The sequence below is a fragment of the Castor canadensis genome, chromosome 16, assembly GCF_047511655.1.
Source record: "Castor canadensis chromosome 16, mCasCan1.hap1v2, whole genome shotgun sequence".
Lineage (NCBI taxonomy): Eukaryota > Metazoa > Chordata > Mammalia > Rodentia > Castoridae > Castor > Castor canadensis.
In genome coordinates this window covers 41,800,047-41,820,916 of record NC_133401.1, presented here as the reverse complement: position 1 = coordinate 41,820,916, position 20,870 = coordinate 41,800,047, and the positions used below count along the sequence as shown (strand labels likewise).

Sequence of the window (20,870 nt, the reverse complement as noted above, 5' to 3'; positions counted from 1 at the left end):
TTAAGGGTATCTAAATTGGAAAAGAAGTCAAATTGTCACTGTTTGCAGATGACATGACCTTATATAATAAAAAACCTAAAATTCTGCTATTAGAACTAATACATGAATTCAGCAAAGTTGCAGGATACAAAAGCAACATACAAAAATTATTATTACTATTATTATTGGTGGTATTGGAGCTTGAATTCAGGTCTTTGCTCTTGCTAGGCAAGAACTCTACCACTTGATTTTCTTTTAGAGCCGTAATAGTGAATGTTCTATGGTACCTCATTGCACTTCCTAATGATTAATGATTTGCATTTCCTAGTAATTAATGATGTTGAGCATCTTTTTATGTGCCTTTTAACCATTGTATATCTTCTTTGCAGGAATGTTTATTCAGTCCTTTATCCAATTTTAAATTGTGTTATTTTCCTATTTAGTATTGAGTTGCACATGTCTTTTTTATATTCTGGATACAGATCCTCTGTTCCTTAGGTAGTTTGCAAATATTTTTTCTTATTTAATTCTTTTTCACCTTTTTGATGTTTTATGGTTTGGAGCACAAAGGTTTTTAATTGGATGGAGTCTTTACTTGTGCTTTTGATGTCACATTTAACAAACTATTGCCTATCCAAGGTGATAAAGATTTATGCCTGTGTTTTCTCTTAGAGTTTTATAGATTTTCTTATGTTTGTCTTTTATTAATTTTATTCAGTTTTTATGTTTCTGTGAGGTAGGAGTTTAATTTCATTATTTTTTTATGTGTACTTTTAGTTGTCCCAGTACTTCTTGTTGAAAGACTGTTTTTCCACTGAATTATGGTGACACCTTGATATAAAATTAGTTGACAGGAAATCCTTGTGCCAGTGGCACAAGGTCTTGTTAACTATACATTTGTACTAAGTTTTGAAATTGGGATGTTTGAATTTCCAACTTTCTCTTTCCCTCCTCCTCCCCCTCCTCCTCCTCCTCCTCCACCTCCTCTTCCTTCTCCCCATCCTCCCCCTTCTCTCCCTCCCTTTTCCTCAGTTTTACTCATTTTATTCATCACAGAGATGATTGTATGTGTACACACACACTTCTCTGTAGAAAAAATACAGTTTTTAATTAGTAGTGGAAAAATTCCTAAGTCTAGTTTTACTTCTCTTAGATGAGTATCTTTTTCTTTTACATGACCAAATGGAATAGCTTCTAGAAAACTTAAACTTTGAGTAAATTATTTGACCTTGTATTTCAGGCAAAAGAATGCCAAGAAGAAAGAAGAAAAGTAAAGAAGCCTGTGAATCTGAGAACCTGGAGAAGAAAGATGCAGAAACTACCAGTCCTGGCAGTGTGAAGAGGAAGCGTAGACTTGAGGAGGCATTCATTGTGATATCTGATAGTGATGGAGAGGTCAGTTCTGAAATACTGTGACTGTACCTGCATGCTAGCTTGCCAAAACAATGCCATTTTTACTCAGGTTTATTTTGATTTATAATGGAATTACCAATTAAAAGTAAGTAATCATGCTGATTGGCTGAGGATGGTCTATAGTTCTTCAGTTTTGTAAAATATTAGCATGACATTTTAGAATTATTGGAATAAACTAAATCAAATATAAGTTGTAATTTTTGTGTTTCTGGAAAGTGAAAGAAAATGTGAATGCAGTTGAGTTTGTTCAGTGTTAGAGCACTTGCATAACATGTGTAAGAGAAATGTGAATGCTTTTGTCTCTAGATATGGAATGTCTAATGTAGTACAGCTATTTAAATTAAATCAATTAAAAATCAGTTCCTCTAGTGTACTAATGGACAAAGCCACCACATGAAGCTAGTTCTATTGTATTAGACAGCATCCTATAGGAATTTCCATTGTTTTTTTTTTCGGTACTGGGGCTTGAGCTCAGGGCCTACACCTTGAACCACTCCACCAGCCCTATTTTTGTGAAGGGTTTTTCGAGATAGGGTCTCACGAACTATTTGCCTGGGCTGGCTTCAAACCATGATCCTCCTGAGTAGCTAGGATTTCAGGCGTGAGTCATTGGCTCCTGAGAGGAATTTCCATTGTTGTACAAAGGTTTATTGGACAGAAATTTTCTAGTTCTTAGCCTCTCTCCTTTTTTTTTTTTTTTTGGTACTGGGGTTTGAACTCAGCTTAGGGTCTCCCTTTTGCTAGGCAGGTGGTCTACCCCTTGTGCTACTACTACCCCAGGGTCTGTGTTTATGCCTAGGCAGGCCTGGACTATAATCTTCCTATTTATACTTCCTGTATAGCTGTATGACAGGTGAGCACCAGGTGCAACTTTTATTGGTTGAGCTGGGGTCTTGTGAACTTTTTGCCTGTGCTGGCTTTGTACTGAGATCTTCCCAGTCTTTGCCTACCAAGTAGCTAGGATGACAGGTAAGAGCCACCACACCTGGCTTCATTTGTTTATTGAAGGTTTTTCACTTGCCTGTAGTTCACATCCAGTGGATAATGAACTAAGTCACTGTGTTTTCCTCCATATTTCCTTTTTCCTGTATCCTCTTATTTAATATTAGAACCACTCATTTATTCAAGCTATAAAGTTTAGAATCACCTTTGACCCTTTTCTCATCTTTTACACCTAACTGATCACTACATGCTTTAGTTTTTACTTCGGAAATGACACTCCAATTTATCCTTTTCCATTTTCATTTCTTTGCCTGATCCTCTGTTATTTGGGTTCTAGCCTCCAACCAAATTATGTATTGTAACGTTTTTAATAATCAGTAAGATGGAACTTTTTACTGTTTTTTAATAATATTATTGTTGTACTTGGGGTACATTGTGTCATTTACAAAAGTTCTTAAAATATATTATAGTTGAATTCATCCCCTCCATGATTCTCCTTTATCCCCCCTACCCTCATTCCTGGAATACTTTGTACCTGTCTTATTTTTCCATTTCATACATGAGTACATAATATTTTCATTACATTCAGCTTCCTTCACCCTTTCCTTATATCCTCCCCCCTTCCACTGGTACCAACCCCTAGACAGGACCTGTTTTACCTTCCTATTCTCTGTTTTTTTAAAAAGCATTTTTGTTTAAGATAGCTATACAGGGAGTTTCATTATGACGTTTCCATGTATATATATTGTAACCTGAATTGCTTCATCCCCTCTGTTTTTCTCCTTTTTACCTTAGTTCCCTTCTTATGGTAATTTCAACAGGTTTAAAAATTCTGTATTCTTTTTTTTTGTTTTTTTGGCAGCACTGGGGTTTGAACTTGGGGCCTCATGCTTCTACAAGGCAGGCACTCTTACCACTTGAGCCACTCCAACAGCTCTATATTCATTCTTTTTTTTGTGGTACGGGGGCTTGAACTCAGAACCTTCATCTTGAGCTACTCCACCAGCCCTATTTTTGTGAAGGGTTTTTTGAGATAGGGTCTCATGAACTATTTGTCCAGGGTGGCTTCAAACTGTGATTCATTCTTATATAGAAAGTACATCAACCATATTCACCTTCTTAACTTCCTTCTTTTACCCTCCGTCTCCCATTAGTGATCTCCCCTTAACGTGACCTGTTTTTTATAACATTGCTTGTGTTTATATTGTGTCTATCTCCCACATATGAGAGAAAACATGGCCTTTGTCTTTCTGAACCTGGCTTATTTCACTTAACATGATACCCTCCAATTATATCTATTTACTTCAAACCACATGGCTTCATTCTTCCTTATGGCTGAATAAAACTTTTTTTAATATATATATATCACATTTTCTTGATCCATTCATCAGTTGTAGGGCATGTGGGTTGTTTCCATAGTTTCACTATTATGAATAAACATGGGTGTGCAGGTGTCTCTATTGTACCCTGACTTATATTCCTTCCAGTATATGCCCAGGAGTGGTATCATATGGCAGTTCTATTTTAGTTTTCTAAGGAATCTCCACACTGCTTTCCATACTGGTTGTACTAATTTACATTCCCACCAACAGTGTATAAGAGTTCCTGTTTCGCCTCATCCTCGCCAACATTTGTGTTGTCTGTGTTCTTGAGGAACACATTCTGACTGGGGTGAGATGAAATCTTAGCGTAGTTTTGACTTGCATTTCCTTTATGGCAGGAAAGTTGAACACTTCTTCATGTATTTATTAGCCATTTGTACCTCTTCCTTTGAAAATTTCCTATTCAATTCATGTGCTCCTTTCTTCACTGGGTTGTTGATTCTTTGGGAGTTGAGTTCTTTTGCGCTCCATGTAGGTTCTGAAAAATAGTCCCTGATCAGATGAACAGCTGGTAAAGATTTTCTCCCATTCTGTAAGCATTCTCTTTAGTCTAATGACAGTTTCTTTTGCTGTACAGGTTTTTAGTTTGATGCAGTCCCATTTGTTCATCCTTTCTTTTATTTGCTGAGCCAAATAAGAGAGTTCTACTTAGGAAGTCGTTATCTATCCAGTGTGTTTCCTACTACTTCCTTTAGTTGTTTCAAAGTTTTAGGCCTTATATTAAGGTCTAAATAATAACACTTTTTTTTTACTGTATAAAAATATGAAGAAGACTGGAGGTGTAGCTCAAGCAGTAAAGAGCCTGCTTTGTAAATGTGAAGTCCTGAGTTCAAACCCCAGTCACATTAAAAAAAAAAAAATGAAGAAAACAAAACAATCCATAAATTCTACTACTTGAATCTACATCTTAAGAAAAATAAAAATGTTATGTACATACACACAAATAGGTTAAGTAGTTGTATTTATATTAAAAACAAAATGGAATAGAAAGATGCAAAATGAAGGTGTGCACCACAGTGTACATTTAATGAAATGTAACCATAGGCAATAATTTATTTCATGTCCCTCTAGGAAAAAAATCTTTATGCATATACCATCAATACAGATTCTTATAGGAATGGAATCATGCTACAAAAACGTTGACTTTTTTTACTATTTCTTGGGAGAGCTTTCTATAGCAGCACATACATAAAATTTGTCATAAGTACAGGATCATGCATAAGTGTAAACACATAATTTTAAAGAATAATATGGACAACTTGTACTCCCCATTTGAGAACTGTCTTTTCTTAGTGTGTCCCTCTCCCCTTGCTTCCTTTTCTACCCATCAAAAGGTCATAACTATTGTTTTACCTTTCCATGCTTATCCTTAGTTTTTGAAAACCACTTTTATGTGAATCTCTAAACACTGCTTATGCTTTGAAAAACTTGAGTTAGATACTTCTACCAACATTTTCCAGTAATCTATCCATTTTCCAGAGATTTGAAATTTTATCTTTATTGTAAACTAAAGTGTTGCTTATAAGTGAGTCTTAATCTGGATTTTCTATTTTGTTTCATTAATCCCATATTTTTGCAGTAATCATTCCATCATTTATCTTGGACATTTTAGATAGTAATTTATGTCTGTTAATGATGTTACCTATTTTTTTCTTGCTTCATTGCATTGGCTATACCAAAATAATTATCAGTTACAGAGCACAGCTTGATCTTGAGTTTAATTAGAATACTTCTGATTTTTGTTTCATATTTCTACTTTTATGTTATGGAAATATTCTTTGCTTATTTATTATTAGTATTTTTAGGAATACTATTTAATCAAATGCCTTTCATTATTTTGCAAGATAATGTAATTTTTCTCTTTTAATCAGTTAATATATATCACATGACTACATTTTCTAATGGAGCATCTTTGCATTTCTGGAATAAATCATACTTGGTTGTGATATATTTCATTAACATAATATTGAATGTACTTTTTCAATGTATTGTTCAGGAGTTTTGTATGTATATATTCCTGGTGGTATAAATTTAATGTAATTTTCTTTCTTATTTTTGTATTGCCTTCATCAGATTGGTATCATAGTTATGCTGTAATACAGAGAAGCTTTTCATCTTTTGCTGTGTTCTACACAGCTGAAATTGTATAGAAATAAAAAAATGTCTTTTTAAAAAAATGACGAATAGGAAGGTAAAACAAGTCCTTTCTAGGGGTTGGTACCAGTGGGAGAGAGGAGGGCATAAGGAAAGGGTGAAAGAGGGTAAATATGGTGGAAGTACTATGTATTCATGTATGGAAAAGGGACATTGAGACTTACTGAAACTGTTGTAAGAAAGTGGGAGGGGGGAACAAAGGAGGTGACTAACTACGATATATTGTAAGCACTTTTGTAAATGCTACAGTGTATCCGGTACAGCTATAACATGCTAATAAATAAATAAAAGGAAAAAAAGACACTAAAAAAAAAAAGAAATAGTATAGAAATTATTTACCTCATTTACTAGAAGTTGCCCCTAAAACTGTCTGTGCTACCAACTAATTTGAATTTTTTTTTTTTTTTTTTTGGTGTGCTTGGGTTTTGAAGTCAGGGCTTTAGCTCTTGCAAAGCAGGCATTCTGCTGCTTGAGCCACATTTCTAGTCCATTTTGCTTTGGTTATTTTGAAGATGGGGTCTCAGAAACTATTTGCTTCGAACCATGATCTTCTCAATCTTAGCTTCCTAAGTAGCTAGAATTAAAGGCGTGAGCCACTGGTACCCAGCTAACAACTGATTTTTAATATATACTTTATGGTCTTTTTTTAAATTTTATTCATTTATTCTCATGCGCATACATTGTTTGGGCCATTTCTGCCCCCACTGCTGGCCCCCTCCCTTTTCCCCCCTTTATGTTCTTCTAATGATGTATTTTTGTTCACTTTTTTTTTAAAGTTTTTTTTTTTCCCCCATATTGCTACGTGAGGTAGTTGGTAGGGTCATTTTAGGGAACACATTGTTTGGCTTTGTAAGTTGTAAAGCAAATGAATTATTTCATATTTCTTCTGACCTTTGCATTGCCCACAATGCTTTTCAGTTTGTTCTTCATCTTAGGCATCAGTTCTTGTGGTTATCACTGCAGATCTTCTAAGACTGGGTCAGTTAGCAATCTCTTGAGCTCGCTTCTGTAGTATTGTTTGTCACTGTGGTTTTCGGAATCATGACTTTTCTGGAGGGGAGAATATCTGTCCATAGTGCTTGGCACTTACTAGCGGGCACTCTCAAAAAATAATCTGCTTTACTTTCTACATGTTGGTGCTGCTTTATTTATTTGAATATTTCATTAAGAAAATGTCCTAGCTGGGGTGCAGCTCAGTGGTAGAGCACTTGCCTAGCATGTGTGAGGCCCTAGGTTCCATCTCTAAGCATTGAGATGGGAAAGAGAGAGATTGAGAGAGAGAGAGAGAGAGAGAGAGAGAGAGAGAATTTTTTTAAATGTGAAGGTAGTAGCATAAGTCTGACATAATTAGAACTTGGGTTGACATAACTTGTTTTTCTGAGTAACATTACTTGAGGTGAAGCTCTTATTCTCTCAAGCTCCTAAGAGAACAAACAAGTTTTTGCAAACCTCCCATTGTGTTGCCATTTACTGTGTGACCTTTCTCAACTTCTTGTAAAACGTTACATTACATTACAACATCTATAAAACTAGTAATGGTCTATGGGATTGTTTTGCGGAGTAGGAATAAGTAAATTTCCTACAGTGATAACTTCAGTAAATGATAGCTGATATCATTGCAGATGTTCAGGATATAGTCTGAACCTGGCAATGAATAAAGTTAACTGACATCTGTGGACAGGAACCCTGTTGTTTTCTCCTCTTACATTCTTTCATGTTAAAACAAACAAAACAATATATTTAAAGCATCCAAAGGAAAAGAGAGGGTTATTTGTAGTTTTATAGTTGAACAAAGTTGTTTTTATTCTTGACCTTACTGCTTGGGCCTCACTTTTCTCATCTATGAAATGAGTCAGTGATATTTTTCTCTTCAGGTGTTTTGGAGGAATTAAATGAAGTAATGTATATAAAGTGTCTGGTACTTGGTAAATATGATAACTGTTACTACCTTTTTTTTAACTACTTTTCTTGTGGGGGGAATTCTAGACATTGAACCCATGGCCTCACACACACACTAGGTAAGTGCTCTACCTCTGAATTATGTCCCCAGCCTCATTCTTATTTTTCATGAAGCTGCTTCATGACAAAAATGGAATTTGGGTATAAATTGTCAACTGACCTTTGAAAACTCATGCATCTTTTCTAGATGTACTTCTTTTTAAATCAATTTTTATTAGCATGTATTAATTGTACAAAGGGATTTCATTGTGATATTTTCATATCTGACATAATGTACTTTGATCATATTCACCTCCTCAATTTTTTTTTTTGTTGGTACTAGGGTTTGAACTCAGGGCTTCATGCTTGCTACCACTTGAGCCACACCACCAGCCCTTTTTTGTATTGGCTCTTTTTGATTGATAGGGTCTCGCAAACTATTTGCCCAGGCTGACTTTGAAACTTGATCCTCCTGATCTCTGCCTCCTGAGCAGCTAGGAATACAGGCATGAGCCAGTGGTACCCAGCTCACCTATTTTTTTTTTTTTTTTTTTGAGGTACTGGGGTTTGAACTCAGCCTACACTTGAGCCATTCTTCCAGCCCTTTTTCGTGGTTTCTTTTTTTTTTTTTTTTGAGATAGGTCTTGTAAACTGTCCAGGGCTGGCTTTAAACCATAATCCTCCTGGTCTCTGCCTTCTGAGTGGCATGAGCCACTGGCGCCTGGTAGGTGTATTATTTATGATGACTTTTCTTAAAAGTCTTTGTATTTTAGCGGTAGCATTACAATTAAATTCTGGAGTATGCAATTTATAGTTTTGGAGATTTTAAACTAGTAACTCAGTTTCTTTCTTAATAGATGCAAGGACTATTCTGGCTGTTTCTTCTCGAGTAAGCTTTGGTAATTTGTATTTCAAGAAATGTTTCTAATTTGTGTGTGTACAGTTTTTGTAGTAATTCCATTATTATCTTTTTGATGTTTGCAGGTCTATAATAATTATCCTTTTTCATGTCCTGATTTTTTTTTCCTTGTAGTCTGGCTAGAGATTTACCAATTTTATTGGTATTTTTATCTTATCATTACTAGTTTTTAAACATTTTAGTTAAGAAGTTTTAAAATTTTTTTTGCTTTTGCTGTGCTGGTCGTTGAGCTCTCTCACTGAGGTGTTTCCCAGCCCTATTGCTCTTTTAATTAATTAACCAAAGTGATTTGAGATAGGATCTCACTGTGTAGCCCAGGTTGGCCTTAAACTCACAGTCCTCTTGCCTCAGCCTCCTGATCGTAGGGATTACAGGTATGCATACCATGCCTGATTTGATCTGTTTAAAGAAGTGGCTTTTGATTTTCTTTTTTTTCTTTTAGCCCGAAGAACTTTGTTTAGCTTTTCTTTTAAGATTGAGTCTGCTTGGCGAATTACCTTAACCTCCTTTATTCCTGAAGAATATTTTGCTTGCTATAGAATTCTGGGTTGATAGTTCATGTAACTCAACATTTTAAGAATGTGCTACTCCTTTCTAGCCTGCATATGTTCTCACAAGGATTACTTGATCTTTCTTCTATATCTAGCCTCTGCCTTCGAGGTTTTTTCTTCATCTTTGATTTTCATCATTTTGATTGTGGTATGTCTCAATATGGATTTGAGTTAATTTCTTTTGCTAGATTTTGGGAGTTTTGAGTGTTTTTCCTGTGCCATACTCTCTTCTTTAATTTAAGGGTTCGATGATGTGAATTTTAGACTTTTTGATATTGTCCTGTGGCCCCAAGTCTCCTTTATTTTTTTTTTAAGTCTTTTCTTGTCTGTTAGTCACATTGGGTGATGTGTATCTTCAAGTCCTCTAAACTTTCGCTGTTGAGTCCATTCAGTGAATATTTTATTTTGGTTATTGTATTTTTCAGACATAAGTGTGCATGCCTGTATGTGCGTACAGTTGGGATTGAACCCAGGGCCTCACGCATTCAAACATGAGCTCTGCTACTGAGTCACACCCTTAGCCCTGGTTCTTTTTTTTTTTTTTTAATAGCTTCTGTTTATCTGTTGAGAGTTTCTCATATCTTTGATTTTGATATTGGGGCCCCTTTTGGTCTCAAAGAATGAGTTGGGAATTATATCATCTTCACTGTTTTGGAAAAATTTTAGTACAATTGATACTATTTCTTCATTAAATGCTTTGATAGAATTCATCAGTGAAGCTTTCTGGGCTTGATATTTTGTTCGTGGGAATGATTTTAGCTATAGTTTCAATTTCATTAAAAAATAGGGCCATTCAGGTTTTTTCTTCCTCCATGCCTTTCAACGAATTTATCCATTTCAACTACATTACTGAATTTGTTGGCATAAAGTTGTTTATGATATTTCCTTAATAACTTTTTGAAAACTAGTGGTGCAATCTTTCTTTTTTTTTTTTTGGTGAACTGGGTTTTGAACTCAGGGATTCATGCTTGCAAAGCAGGTGCTCTAACACTGGAGCCACACCTCTAATCCAGACCTACACTTTTGCTTTCACTGATTTTTTTTTTTTTTTTTTGTATTTTCTTCTTTATGTCATTGATTTATTTTCTTTTTTGGGGAAGAGAAGGTGGGACTGAGGTTTGAAGTCAGGACCTCATGCTTACAAAGCAGGCACTTGTCTCCCATCCAAGTACTAACCAGGCCCGACCCTGCTTAGCTTCCGAGATCAGACGAGATTGGGCGCGTTCAGGGTGGTATGGCCACAGACCAAAGCAGGCACTTGTAAAGCAGGTGCTTTACTGCTTGAGCTACGCCTCTAACCCATTTTGTTCTGGACGTCTGTTTTGGAGATGGGGTCTTGTGAACCTGTTTGCCCAGGCTGGCCTTGATCTCAGCCTCCCAAGTAGCTAGGATAACAGGCACAAACCATCTGTACCTGCTTTTTGGTCTTTCTTCGATGCTCCGTATTAAATTTTGACATGGGGTGGGGTTGGTATACTTGATTCTCTTTTGTTTCTAAAGAATTCATTTACCTTCTTTATATTTTTCTTCACTAACCAGTGACCAAATTCTGATTTAACGTAAATGAATATACAGTGAATTTAAATATTATTGTTGGTTTTTAAGCCTTGAACGAAACTTCTTTGATTTTGGGTAGATTGCTACTGGTATTTTGGAGATTGGCCATTTTTTTTTTTTAATGTGACTTTGTGTATGTAACAGATAACTATGCCAGTATATTATACATTTTTATTTTTATGTTTTTATTGGTTCCAAATCTTATCTGTTTTTCCTTTTTGTACTGAAAGAGAACCTTCTGGTGTCTTATATGTACATTTATAATAGTCATTGATCGGAGGCCTCTTAACTATGAGGAGATATAGAGGAATAGAGAAATTACTTTTTTTTTTTTTTTTTTTTTTTGGCAGCACTGGGGTTTGAACTAGGCCTCATGTTTGCTAGGCAGGCACTCTTACCTCTTGAGATACTTCACCAGCTGAGAAATTACTATTTTCAATGGTAGCATCCTGATCATATTTCTTTTTTGCAACAGGAACCAAAGGAGGAGAATGGATTACAGAAAATGAAGACAAAACAGTCGAATAGAGCAAAATGCTTGGCTAAAAGAAAAATTGCACGTATGTTTTCATTTTTGGGTTGAATTGATAGTATTTTCATTAGGAAAACGAGTTCTCTAAATAAGGATGTAATGCATCTTGTTTGTTCTGGATTTTGTTAAAATTTTAGAAGTTGCTTATATAGTTACCTACATCTTATACCTACTTGTTAGAGGAGAGTGTTGAAATTAAAATGTGATCTTTAGGGGTAGGCACTCTTAGACTTGAATCCTTGATTTATCCCTTACATGTAGATCTTAGGCAAGTCACTGCTGTCAGCTTACCTGTTTTCTCATCAATAAAATGCTTCTAATAAATAACACTTTAGAAATTCACTTAGTAGTGTGACTCAGATAAACAGTACCTGTTACCATTTTTGCCATTAGAATCTTTTGTTGGAAGTTTTGTATTCTCTTGTGTGTTTGTTACTCAGTTATGAAGTTACTTAATTATAATTCTATTTTTGCATTTTAATGTGATATGAAACATTCAAGTATTTGAGTTAATGCTGCAGGATAACTAGTTAAAATAATTGATTTAAGATAAACAAGGCTTTTTCTAATGTTAAATGGTGATTTAAAATAAAATTTTCAGACTTAAAATTAACCATAAATAATTTTTTGTTGTCAAATTATTGCATTATATGTAGTTATAGTTATCTTTATGGTTATGCTTTCAAGTTACTTTCACTCTTGAGAATTATTGACATAATTACTTTTTGAAAGGCAATAATCTAGTAGCTGATGGTTCAGGATTTGACTCCCTTGTATACTGTTGATAGTTGGTTTATTTTGTTATTCTAGATCTTTAAAAGTAGGCTTTACTTGTTTTATTTAGTTGGACTGTGCTTTTTTTTTTTTTTCAATCCAGTGAGACACTCTCTGTCTAATTGTTTTGCTTAGGCCATTTATAGTAATATAATTTTATTGCTGTGGTTGGATTAAAATTTTCCATTTTAGAAGATAATTTGCTTAAATTCTTTTATTCTGTTCATTTTCGTAATCTTATTTTGACTCCATTTTATTTCTGCTATTGGCTGATTGTCTTTCAAAATATATCCGAAGTGGTTGCTATAGGATTTATGGTGTACAGATTTCCTTAGTCACAGTCACCTTTAGATAATGTTACATATTTTTATGTCTGAAGACTTTGCATGGTATATGCTTCAATTCCTTTGTATCCTACTGTGTTATTTTTGCGATATTTCCTTTTAGTGCTATAAAACATAAATTATATTATTATTTTCTTTAGGTAGTTGCTTTCAGTAGACTGTTTTCTTCATAGGTTTGTTCTTCTGGACCTTACACATAAATAGAATCAGATATTACATGGTCTCTTGGGACTGATTTCTTTCATTTAGCATAATGTTTCTGGGTTCATCCATGGCTTTGTATATATCATTTCTTCATTGCCAAGTAGTAGTTCATTACATTGCTGTTCATCATTTTCTTCTTCCATTTGTCATTTGATGGACATTTGTGTTGTTTTTCCTTTGCTATTATGCCTGATGTTTCTGTGAACATTAGGGTATGTACAAATCTTACATATTTTTTCATTTATTTTGGGTATGTACCTTGGGGGTGGAATTCCTAAGTTATGTGGTAACTCTGTATTTATCCATTTAAGGAATTGCCAGACCATTTTTAAAGTGGCTACACCGTTTACATTTCCATTAGCAGTATATAGGGCTTCAATTTCTCTACATCCCCATCAGCACTCATTTTCCACTTTTAATTAGGTCCACTGTAGTGGGTGTAAAGTAGTATCTCATTGTGGTTTTTCTTTTTTTTTTTTCTACTTTTTTCTTTTTTTTGTTGTTTTTCATTTTTTTCTGGTTTTTTTTTTTGTTCTTGCTAAAATTTTTTTTTATTATTTTTTTATTGTGGCTTTGATTAGCTTTTCTTCTCCAGTGGCCAGTAAGGACATCATTTCATGTCCTTATTGGCCATTTGTGTATCATCTTTGCAGGAATATCTGCAATATCTATTGTTCATTAAAAAAGTTCTTTCAGAATTTCACCCAAATACATATAATATAAACCATTTTGACCCATTAAAACTTTTTTAATCATGAAGGAGTATTGAATCTTGTTAAATGCTTTTTCTGTATCTATTAAGATGTTTTAAGTGGGTTTTGTACTTCATTTTGTTGATTTGGTGTGTATTACACGTCAATTTTCATATGTTTAATCAGCCTTCCATTCCCAGGATAAATCTGACTTTCAATGTGTCACATTTTTTATATGTTGCAGGATTTGATTTGCTGGTATTAATGTTGTGAATTTTTTTAATATATTATCACTAATGTTTTGTGGTTGTACTGGTATTTGAACTTAGGGCTTCCACCAGACTTCTTGTTTTTGAATTTTTGTATCTACATCTATAAGAGATATTGTCTTTAGTTTTGTTGTGATACCTTTGTCTGAATTTGGTATCAGCTTATACTGGCCTTACATGATATGTTGGGCAGTATTCCCTCATCTTCTGAGTTTTGGAAGACTTTGTAAAGAATTGGTATTTTTCTTTAATCATTGGCAAAGTTCACCCTGAAGCCATCAGGTCCCTGTCCATTGTTTGTGGATAATTTTTTTATTACCAATTTAATCTCTTACTATAGTTCCACTTAGATTTTCTGTTTATTCTTGAGTCAGTTTTGATAGTTTGTGTCTTTCTAGCAGTTTGTCTGTACTGTCCAAGTTATCTAATTTATTGCCACACAGTTTTCATAGTGTTCCCTTATGTGTAGCTTTATTTCTTTTTTTCCATTTCTGATTTTGAGTTTTCTTTCTTCTTTTTTGCTCACTCTGGCTTAAAGCTTGTGAATTTTGTAGGATTTTTCAAAGAACTAACTTTTTATTTTTTATTTTAATTTTATTGGTACTGAGCTACCAATAAAAAATTATTTCATTTTTTTTTCTGGTTTCTTAAGGTTGAATTTGTTGTGTTTTCTTCTTTGCTTTAAGATAGGAGTTTAGGCTATTGCTTTGACAGCTACCTTTTTTCGTGTGCGTGTGTGTGCATCAAGCCCAAGGCCTCTTGCAAGCTAGGCAAGAGCTCTACCACTAAGCCGCTCCCCCAGCCTTAGCTTCTTTCTCTTCCTCCTCTCCTTCTTCTCCCTTGCTTCCTCCTCCCTCTTCTTCCTCCTCTCCTCATCTTGTTCTTCCACCTCTCCCTCCTGTCCTTTCCCCTCCCATCTTCTTTCTTTCTCCTCCTTCCTTCCTTCATTCCTTCCTCCCTCCCTCCTTCTTCTTCCCTCTCTCCCCTTTTCCTCCCCTCCTCCTCCTCCACCTCTTCTCTTCCCCTCCTCCCCTCTCCTCCTCCACCTCTTCCCTCTTCCCCTCCTCCCCTCCTCCTCTTCCTCCTTTCTTCTCCTCCTCTCTCCTCCCCTCTCCTCTTATTCTTTTTTCTCTTTCTCCCTCCCTCCCTCCTCTCCCCCCTCTCACTACTTTTGCTCCCAGAGAAATATTATTATTATTTCATTATTATTATTAAAGGTCTGAACACTGTAAGCTAATAGAGGCTGTCTGGGTTGGAGATATAGCTGCATGGCAGAGTGACTGTAAGGCCCTGAGCTGTGACCCAGTACAGAAAAGTGGTTTTAAAATTAAGTTCTTTGCTGGCTCTCAGGGGTGAGGCTCCTAACCTCCCAGACTCTGGTTTTACAACCCACTTGACCTGTGTGTGGTGGGTGGAAGACCACATTCCCCAGACCCCTGCCAACTCTCAGGTTGTTGTTTGTTTTTTTTTTTTTTTTTAATTGAGGTACAGGAGGTAGAACCCAGGGCCTTGTGCATGCTAGACAAGCACTCTACCACTGAGCTATATCTCCAGCCCCTCAGGTTGTTCTTTGGACAAATTAGTAACTGCAGTGCTGGACTCTGGGTTTGCTGACGTTCTCTGAGATCACAAGTTGGCACCAAGAGTTCCCAGATGTACCTGTGGCTAGCGGCAGGACTATGCTGGTCCTTAGGGCTCTATTATGACTCACGAATTTCTGTGATGTGACTGGTACTGGTCCCATTGGTTGGAAGGTCCCCTTGGCACAGCAGGCCAGTCTGGCTAGGGATCCCAGCCACTGCGGCTGCTCTCACTGCTCTCCCTCCCAGCCACCTCAGACTCTCCTTGTTCCATTTCTTCATGTTCATGAGGTGTTGATGTAAGCAAATATACACAGTCCTGCCAGTCCTAATTTTCTTAGCTTTTGTGGAAGAAGTTTGGTGTGAGAATAGCTGTTTAATTTGGTGTGTCTGTGAGGAGAGATACATTTGCTCCTAGCCTCTGAAAATGGATTATTTTAAAATGCTTTAAATAAGACTTTAATAAGTTAGGAGATTTGTGAAGAAAGAGATCCATACAGATTGGATAAATATTAAAATTGAGTAAAAAAGGAAAAAATAGGCAATGTTATTATTTCTACATCATAAAGTAAGAGGGAATAAAATATTCTTTGACATGAAAATAGTTTTTAAAAATATTTCTCAGAATAGTTTTTGTTGGCTTTTAAAAACAAATATAATTTGTGTTATTTAGTGAATTCCGAAAATCATTGCTACAGCATCACTCAAATCTAGGATCTGGAGAATTTCTGGTGTCCCTTTCTAATCATTTCCTCACCTCTCATCTGTACGTCTCCAGAAAGAAACATTTTCTGATTTTTTTTTTTTTTTGTCAGTACTGGGGATTGAACCCAGAGCCTCAAGCATTCTAGGCAAACACTTAACCACTAAACTCTATCCCCAGCTCTGGCCCTCCCAGTGTACATGCTCTTTTTGCTCTTTGGTGTGACTTGTGCCCCAGTGCACTCTGCATGTGATTGCCCTTTGTGTGTCTGACACTCCATGCTAGGCCACTCTATCGTGATTTTGGAATTCATCCTCTTGAGTGTACTAGAAGTTCATTGATTTTATTTTTTTAATTGTGGAGAAGCAATTAATTGTATGAACATGCCACAGTTTTTAAAATCCATTTTTTCATTGATAGAAATTTGGGATATTTCTGCATTTTTTTTTTTTTTGTTTTGTTTTTTGGGGGATATGATCTTGCTGTGTGTCCAGGCTGGCCTCATACTCACAATCCTCCTACCTCAGCCTACTAAGTACTGAGTACAGCTGCCACCACCACATGCCTGGCTCCAGTTTTTGTCTATTACTTATAAAGCTGCTATAAACATTCTTCCATAAACTATTTTGTAGACATATTTTTCTTCATTGAGTCATAGTAGATATATTTTAACTTTACAACAAATTGGTAACTCCCTACAGCAGGGAGCTCCCACTTTCTCTGTAGCCTTAACAACATTTGGTGTTGTCCGTCTTTTAAATTTTATCTGTTCTGCTAGGTGTGTAGCAGTATCCCATTCTGGTGTTTTATTTGACAGGGCCTTGCAAGACTACAGCCCAGACCGGCCTTAAACTCTTGCTCCTCTAGCCTTAGCCTCCAGGTGGTCATTCTGGTTTTAATTTGCATTTTCCTGATGACTAATGAGCACTTTTTTTTAATGTTCATTGGCTATTTGCATATTTTACTTTGTGATGTCTCCATAAATCTTCTGCCTCTTTTTAAAAATTGGGTTGTCTTTATTAATGAGTTATAAGAGTTCCCTGGTAGTATTACATATAGTTTCTCCCAGTCTAGAGCTTGCCTATTCATTTTCTTTTATCTTTTTTTTTTGTGGCGCTGGGGTTTGAACTCCAGTCCTCATGCTTGCTAGGCAGGAGCTTTCACCACTTGACCCATTCTGCCAAACTCATTTTTTTAGTAGTGACTTTGTTAAGTATAAGATTTTAATTTTTGTTTTTATTTTCTGGGTTTGTCTAAGAGATCTTTGCTCTCCTCCTATTTTTAGGAGAATTATAAAGGTATTCTCCTATTTTTAATTCTAGAGGATTTTGATTCTAGTTTTCCAGTTGTTCTAGCTTGTTTGTTGAAAGGACTCCTCTCTGTTTGAGATTATCTTGGCACTTTTGTAGAAAATTATTTGGATGTTTTCTGTCAGTTGTTACAATGATTTGTTTATTAGTACTTAGACCGCTGTGGTAAGTTTTATCAGGCAAGGTCATTTCTCCACTTTTGTTTTTCTTAAAGATTGCTTTTCTTATTCTAGATTCTTTGTATTGCCATATAAATTTTAGAATCACTTTTTCAGTTTTATAAAAAAGCATGCTGATATATTTGTGGTACTGAGGTTTGAACCCAGAGCTTCTTGCTTATTAGCCAGGCACGCCTCCAGTCCTTGCTAATGTTTTGTTTGAGGTTGAGTTGAATGTATAACAAATACTTCTATGATAGAACAAGTAAAGTTTATTGAGCTACTAGCCTGGTAACCTTAAGTTTTTTTTAATTAATACATTTTTTTTTAACGTTTTGAGTTCATAGCAAAATTGAGTAGAAAGTACAGAGTTCTCATACACCTCCTGTTCCTACACACCACAGGCAACATCTAGCACCAGAATGAGCCTTTATTATACCATTATTTATAGAGACATTATTTATAGAGACATTAAATAAGTGATTACTTAATAATAATTATGTCACTATAATTTTGATAGGTGCTAAAAAGTTTTACAGTACTGGGGTTTGAACTCAGGACACCTTGAGCCACTTCATCAGCCCTTTTTTTTTTTGAGATAGGGTCTGCCCAGGCTGGCTTCAACCATGATCCTCCTGATCTCTGCCTCCTGAGTAGCTAGGATTATAGGCGTGAGCCACCAGCACCGGCTAAAAAGTGTAACTTTTTTCAAATGAGACTGGCCTCATCTGGAGGGTTAAAGAAATCTGCAGGTTAGAAATGATATTTCACATGAGCTCTGAAGAATAAATAGAAATGAGCCAGGCAATGGGAATGAAGAATTTCACAGGAGGAGGAAAAACATTTGAAAATCCTGAAGTAGAGTATAATTGACTCTCTCTAGGAACTAAAAGAAAGCTAGCGTAAATGTAGCTGAACATATTTTAAAAAATAACACAAAATTAACAAGGCTAAGGCATCCCTAAAATTGAATCCAGACAAACAGTGCACCCAGTTGAACTTGACATGATCTCTTAATGAAAATGGAAACATAATGAGTGTCAAAGTTCATGGGACACAACTAAAGCCAGCATGTCACAGGGAATTAACAGCTTTGTACGATCATATTAGAAAAGAATAGGAGTTTAAAACCAGTGACCCAAGCTTCTAACCCTAGGTTAAATTGTTAAGAGTAAAATTTTAATTAGCTCAAAGTAAGTGGGAGGAAAGAAATATAAAGAGCAGATGGCATCTGATAGAGAAAAACTCCAAAATAATTGGTTCTATGAAAAGGCCAACCTAACTAAGGTACATGTGGGCCTTTACTTGGGCCCAAACTCCTGCAATGGCAAATTCTTTTTATATTTTTTAATTCACACCAGAAGACTTTTTTCCAGGATGTGACTATATTTTATATTTACGTTGTACTAAATTTTAATTGTGAATATTTCAGACATATAAAACATGCAGAAAATAATATAATAGACATCTATGTACCCATCAGTCACTAATTTTAATTATAGTTAATTTTGTATCAAAAAAGGACAAAATCTCTACCTAGACTGATGAAAAAAGGTGTAGACACAATTTAGCAGTATTGGGATTAAAAGATCAGACAGTACTGTGGATTCTACGGTCATGAAAAGGATGACAGAGGAATATTATGGATGATTTTATGCCAGCAAGTGACAACTTAGATCATGTATTTAGAAAGGTGTTTAGAAGTTTTCAATTGCTGTGACAATATACTTAAGATCAACAACTTAGAAGGAAGAAAGGTTTATTTTGGCTCACAGTTTCACAGGGTTTGGTCCATGGTCACTTGGCCCTGTCACTTTGTACTTGAGGTGAGGCAGAGCATCATGGCAGAGAGCAGGTAGTAGCAAAGATGTTCACTTCATGGAAGGCAGGCAGGAAGGGAGGGGCCTGGGACAAAATACATCCTCAAGGAAATGCCCCCAGTGACTTACTTCCTTCAACTAGGTTCCATCTCCTAAAGTTAGCACCACTTTCTAAGTCCGTTTGAGGCAGGCTAAATTAGGGACTCAGAAAAAAAAAAATTACATCTTAGACTAACCATGCTTTGGCTTAGGAACCACCCTCACCTGTCTGGGAACTGCCTATGCCCCTCCCTAATCATTAATTATTAGATGGGAATCTACTGGTTCTCCCTTTCCCATAGGTTATCACAGGTTTTAAAAGCACCTGAAGAGCAGAAACACACTCTGTCAGCTTCCGGCTTCCACCTGGGTCTCACCATGCTTCCCTTTGTAGTCCCCTTCCCTAACTTTTAATAAACTTCATTATTCTCACGTATCCTACCATGGATTCTTCCATGTGGGACAAGAATTTATTTATTTTAATTTTAATTTTTATTTTATTCATATGTTTGGGTCATTTCTCCCCCCCTTCCCCCTCCACTTACACCCCCCCCCTCCGCCTGGGACAAGAATTTAGATTACATACCGAACCAGTGCCATTAACACATCCAGTCATGATCCATAAGATTAATCCAATTATAAGGCCCAACCCTCATGGCCCAGTCACCTTCCAAAGGTCCTACCTTTGTGAACACTGTTACATTGGGATCAGGCCTTTAACACATGGGCTTTTGAGGGAACATTTAAGATCCAAACTGTAACGGAAGGTAATATCATCCTCCAGGAGAAAAAGCAGGGTCTTGGGAGGTAAGATTTATTGACCATCCCAGTGTTACAGACCTTTGATGGAAACAGTGGGGCCAGTGGTTTTTTTAATTGGACCTAAACTCTTAAGATTTTGTAGACTCAGGGAACTACATGAAATCAGAATCATCTCCTAGTACCCCACCCTAGATAGTCCTTCTTAATGCTTTCATTCATTTAGCATATATTTATTGTGTTCCCTTTATGTTCACTGAATAAGGGGCTAGGGATATATTGGTATGTATTGATGTATCAGTTTCATTTTTAGCCAGTGTGATATTTTTTTTAAATTCTGAGTTTAGTTTCCTGAGGATTTTTTTTTTTTTGTAAAAGCATTACTGACATTTGAAATCATGGTCTCCTGCTTTCTAGGCAGGTACTTTACCACATGAGCCACTCCTCCAATTTTCTTAGTTCTTTTGGTATGACTCTAATAGTATCTGATAGATTCCTTGTTCACAGCTATGACAGATGTTTTAGTTGGAGCCAGCCATTTCTCCAGTGTACTAAAGTTGCTTTTAATAGAAAATGGTATTTGGAGCTCATGTTCTGGTTAGTAAGGAACGTGTTTTCCTTTTTTTTGGTGGAACTGGGGTTTGAACTCAGGGCTTTGTGCTTGCAAAGCAGGTGCTCTATAGCACTTGAGCCATGCCTTTAGTTCATTTTGCTCTGGATATTTTGGAGATGGGGGTCTTACAAACTATTTGTTCAGGCTGGCCTCCAACCACTATCATGCTGATCTCAGCCTCCCAATCAGCCTCCAGATAGCTAGGATTATAGGTGTAAATTATTGGCACCCTGCTGGT

At 36.0% G+C, this 20,870-nt stretch overlaps 1 protein-coding gene across 7 annotated transcripts in view; it reads left to right on the top strand.

Moving 5' to 3' along the window:
* Positions 1 to 20,870, top strand: part of Uimc1 (ubiquitin interaction motif containing 1) — a 110,359-nt gene that overhangs the window by 34,045 nt on the left and 55,444 nt on the right. For all 7 annotated transcript variants that reach the window (XM_074058719.1, XM_074058723.1, XM_074058722.1 and 4 more), the window contains exons 2-3: positions 1,220 to 1,374; positions 11,311 to 11,395. In XM_074058719.1, the coding sequence (XP_073914820.1) occupies positions 1,228 to 1,374; positions 11,311 to 11,395 (232 nt within the window). In that variant the 5' untranslated portion in view covers positions 1,220 to 1,227. The remainder of the gene's footprint in view (positions 1 to 1,219; positions 1,375 to 11,310; positions 11,396 to 20,870) is intronic.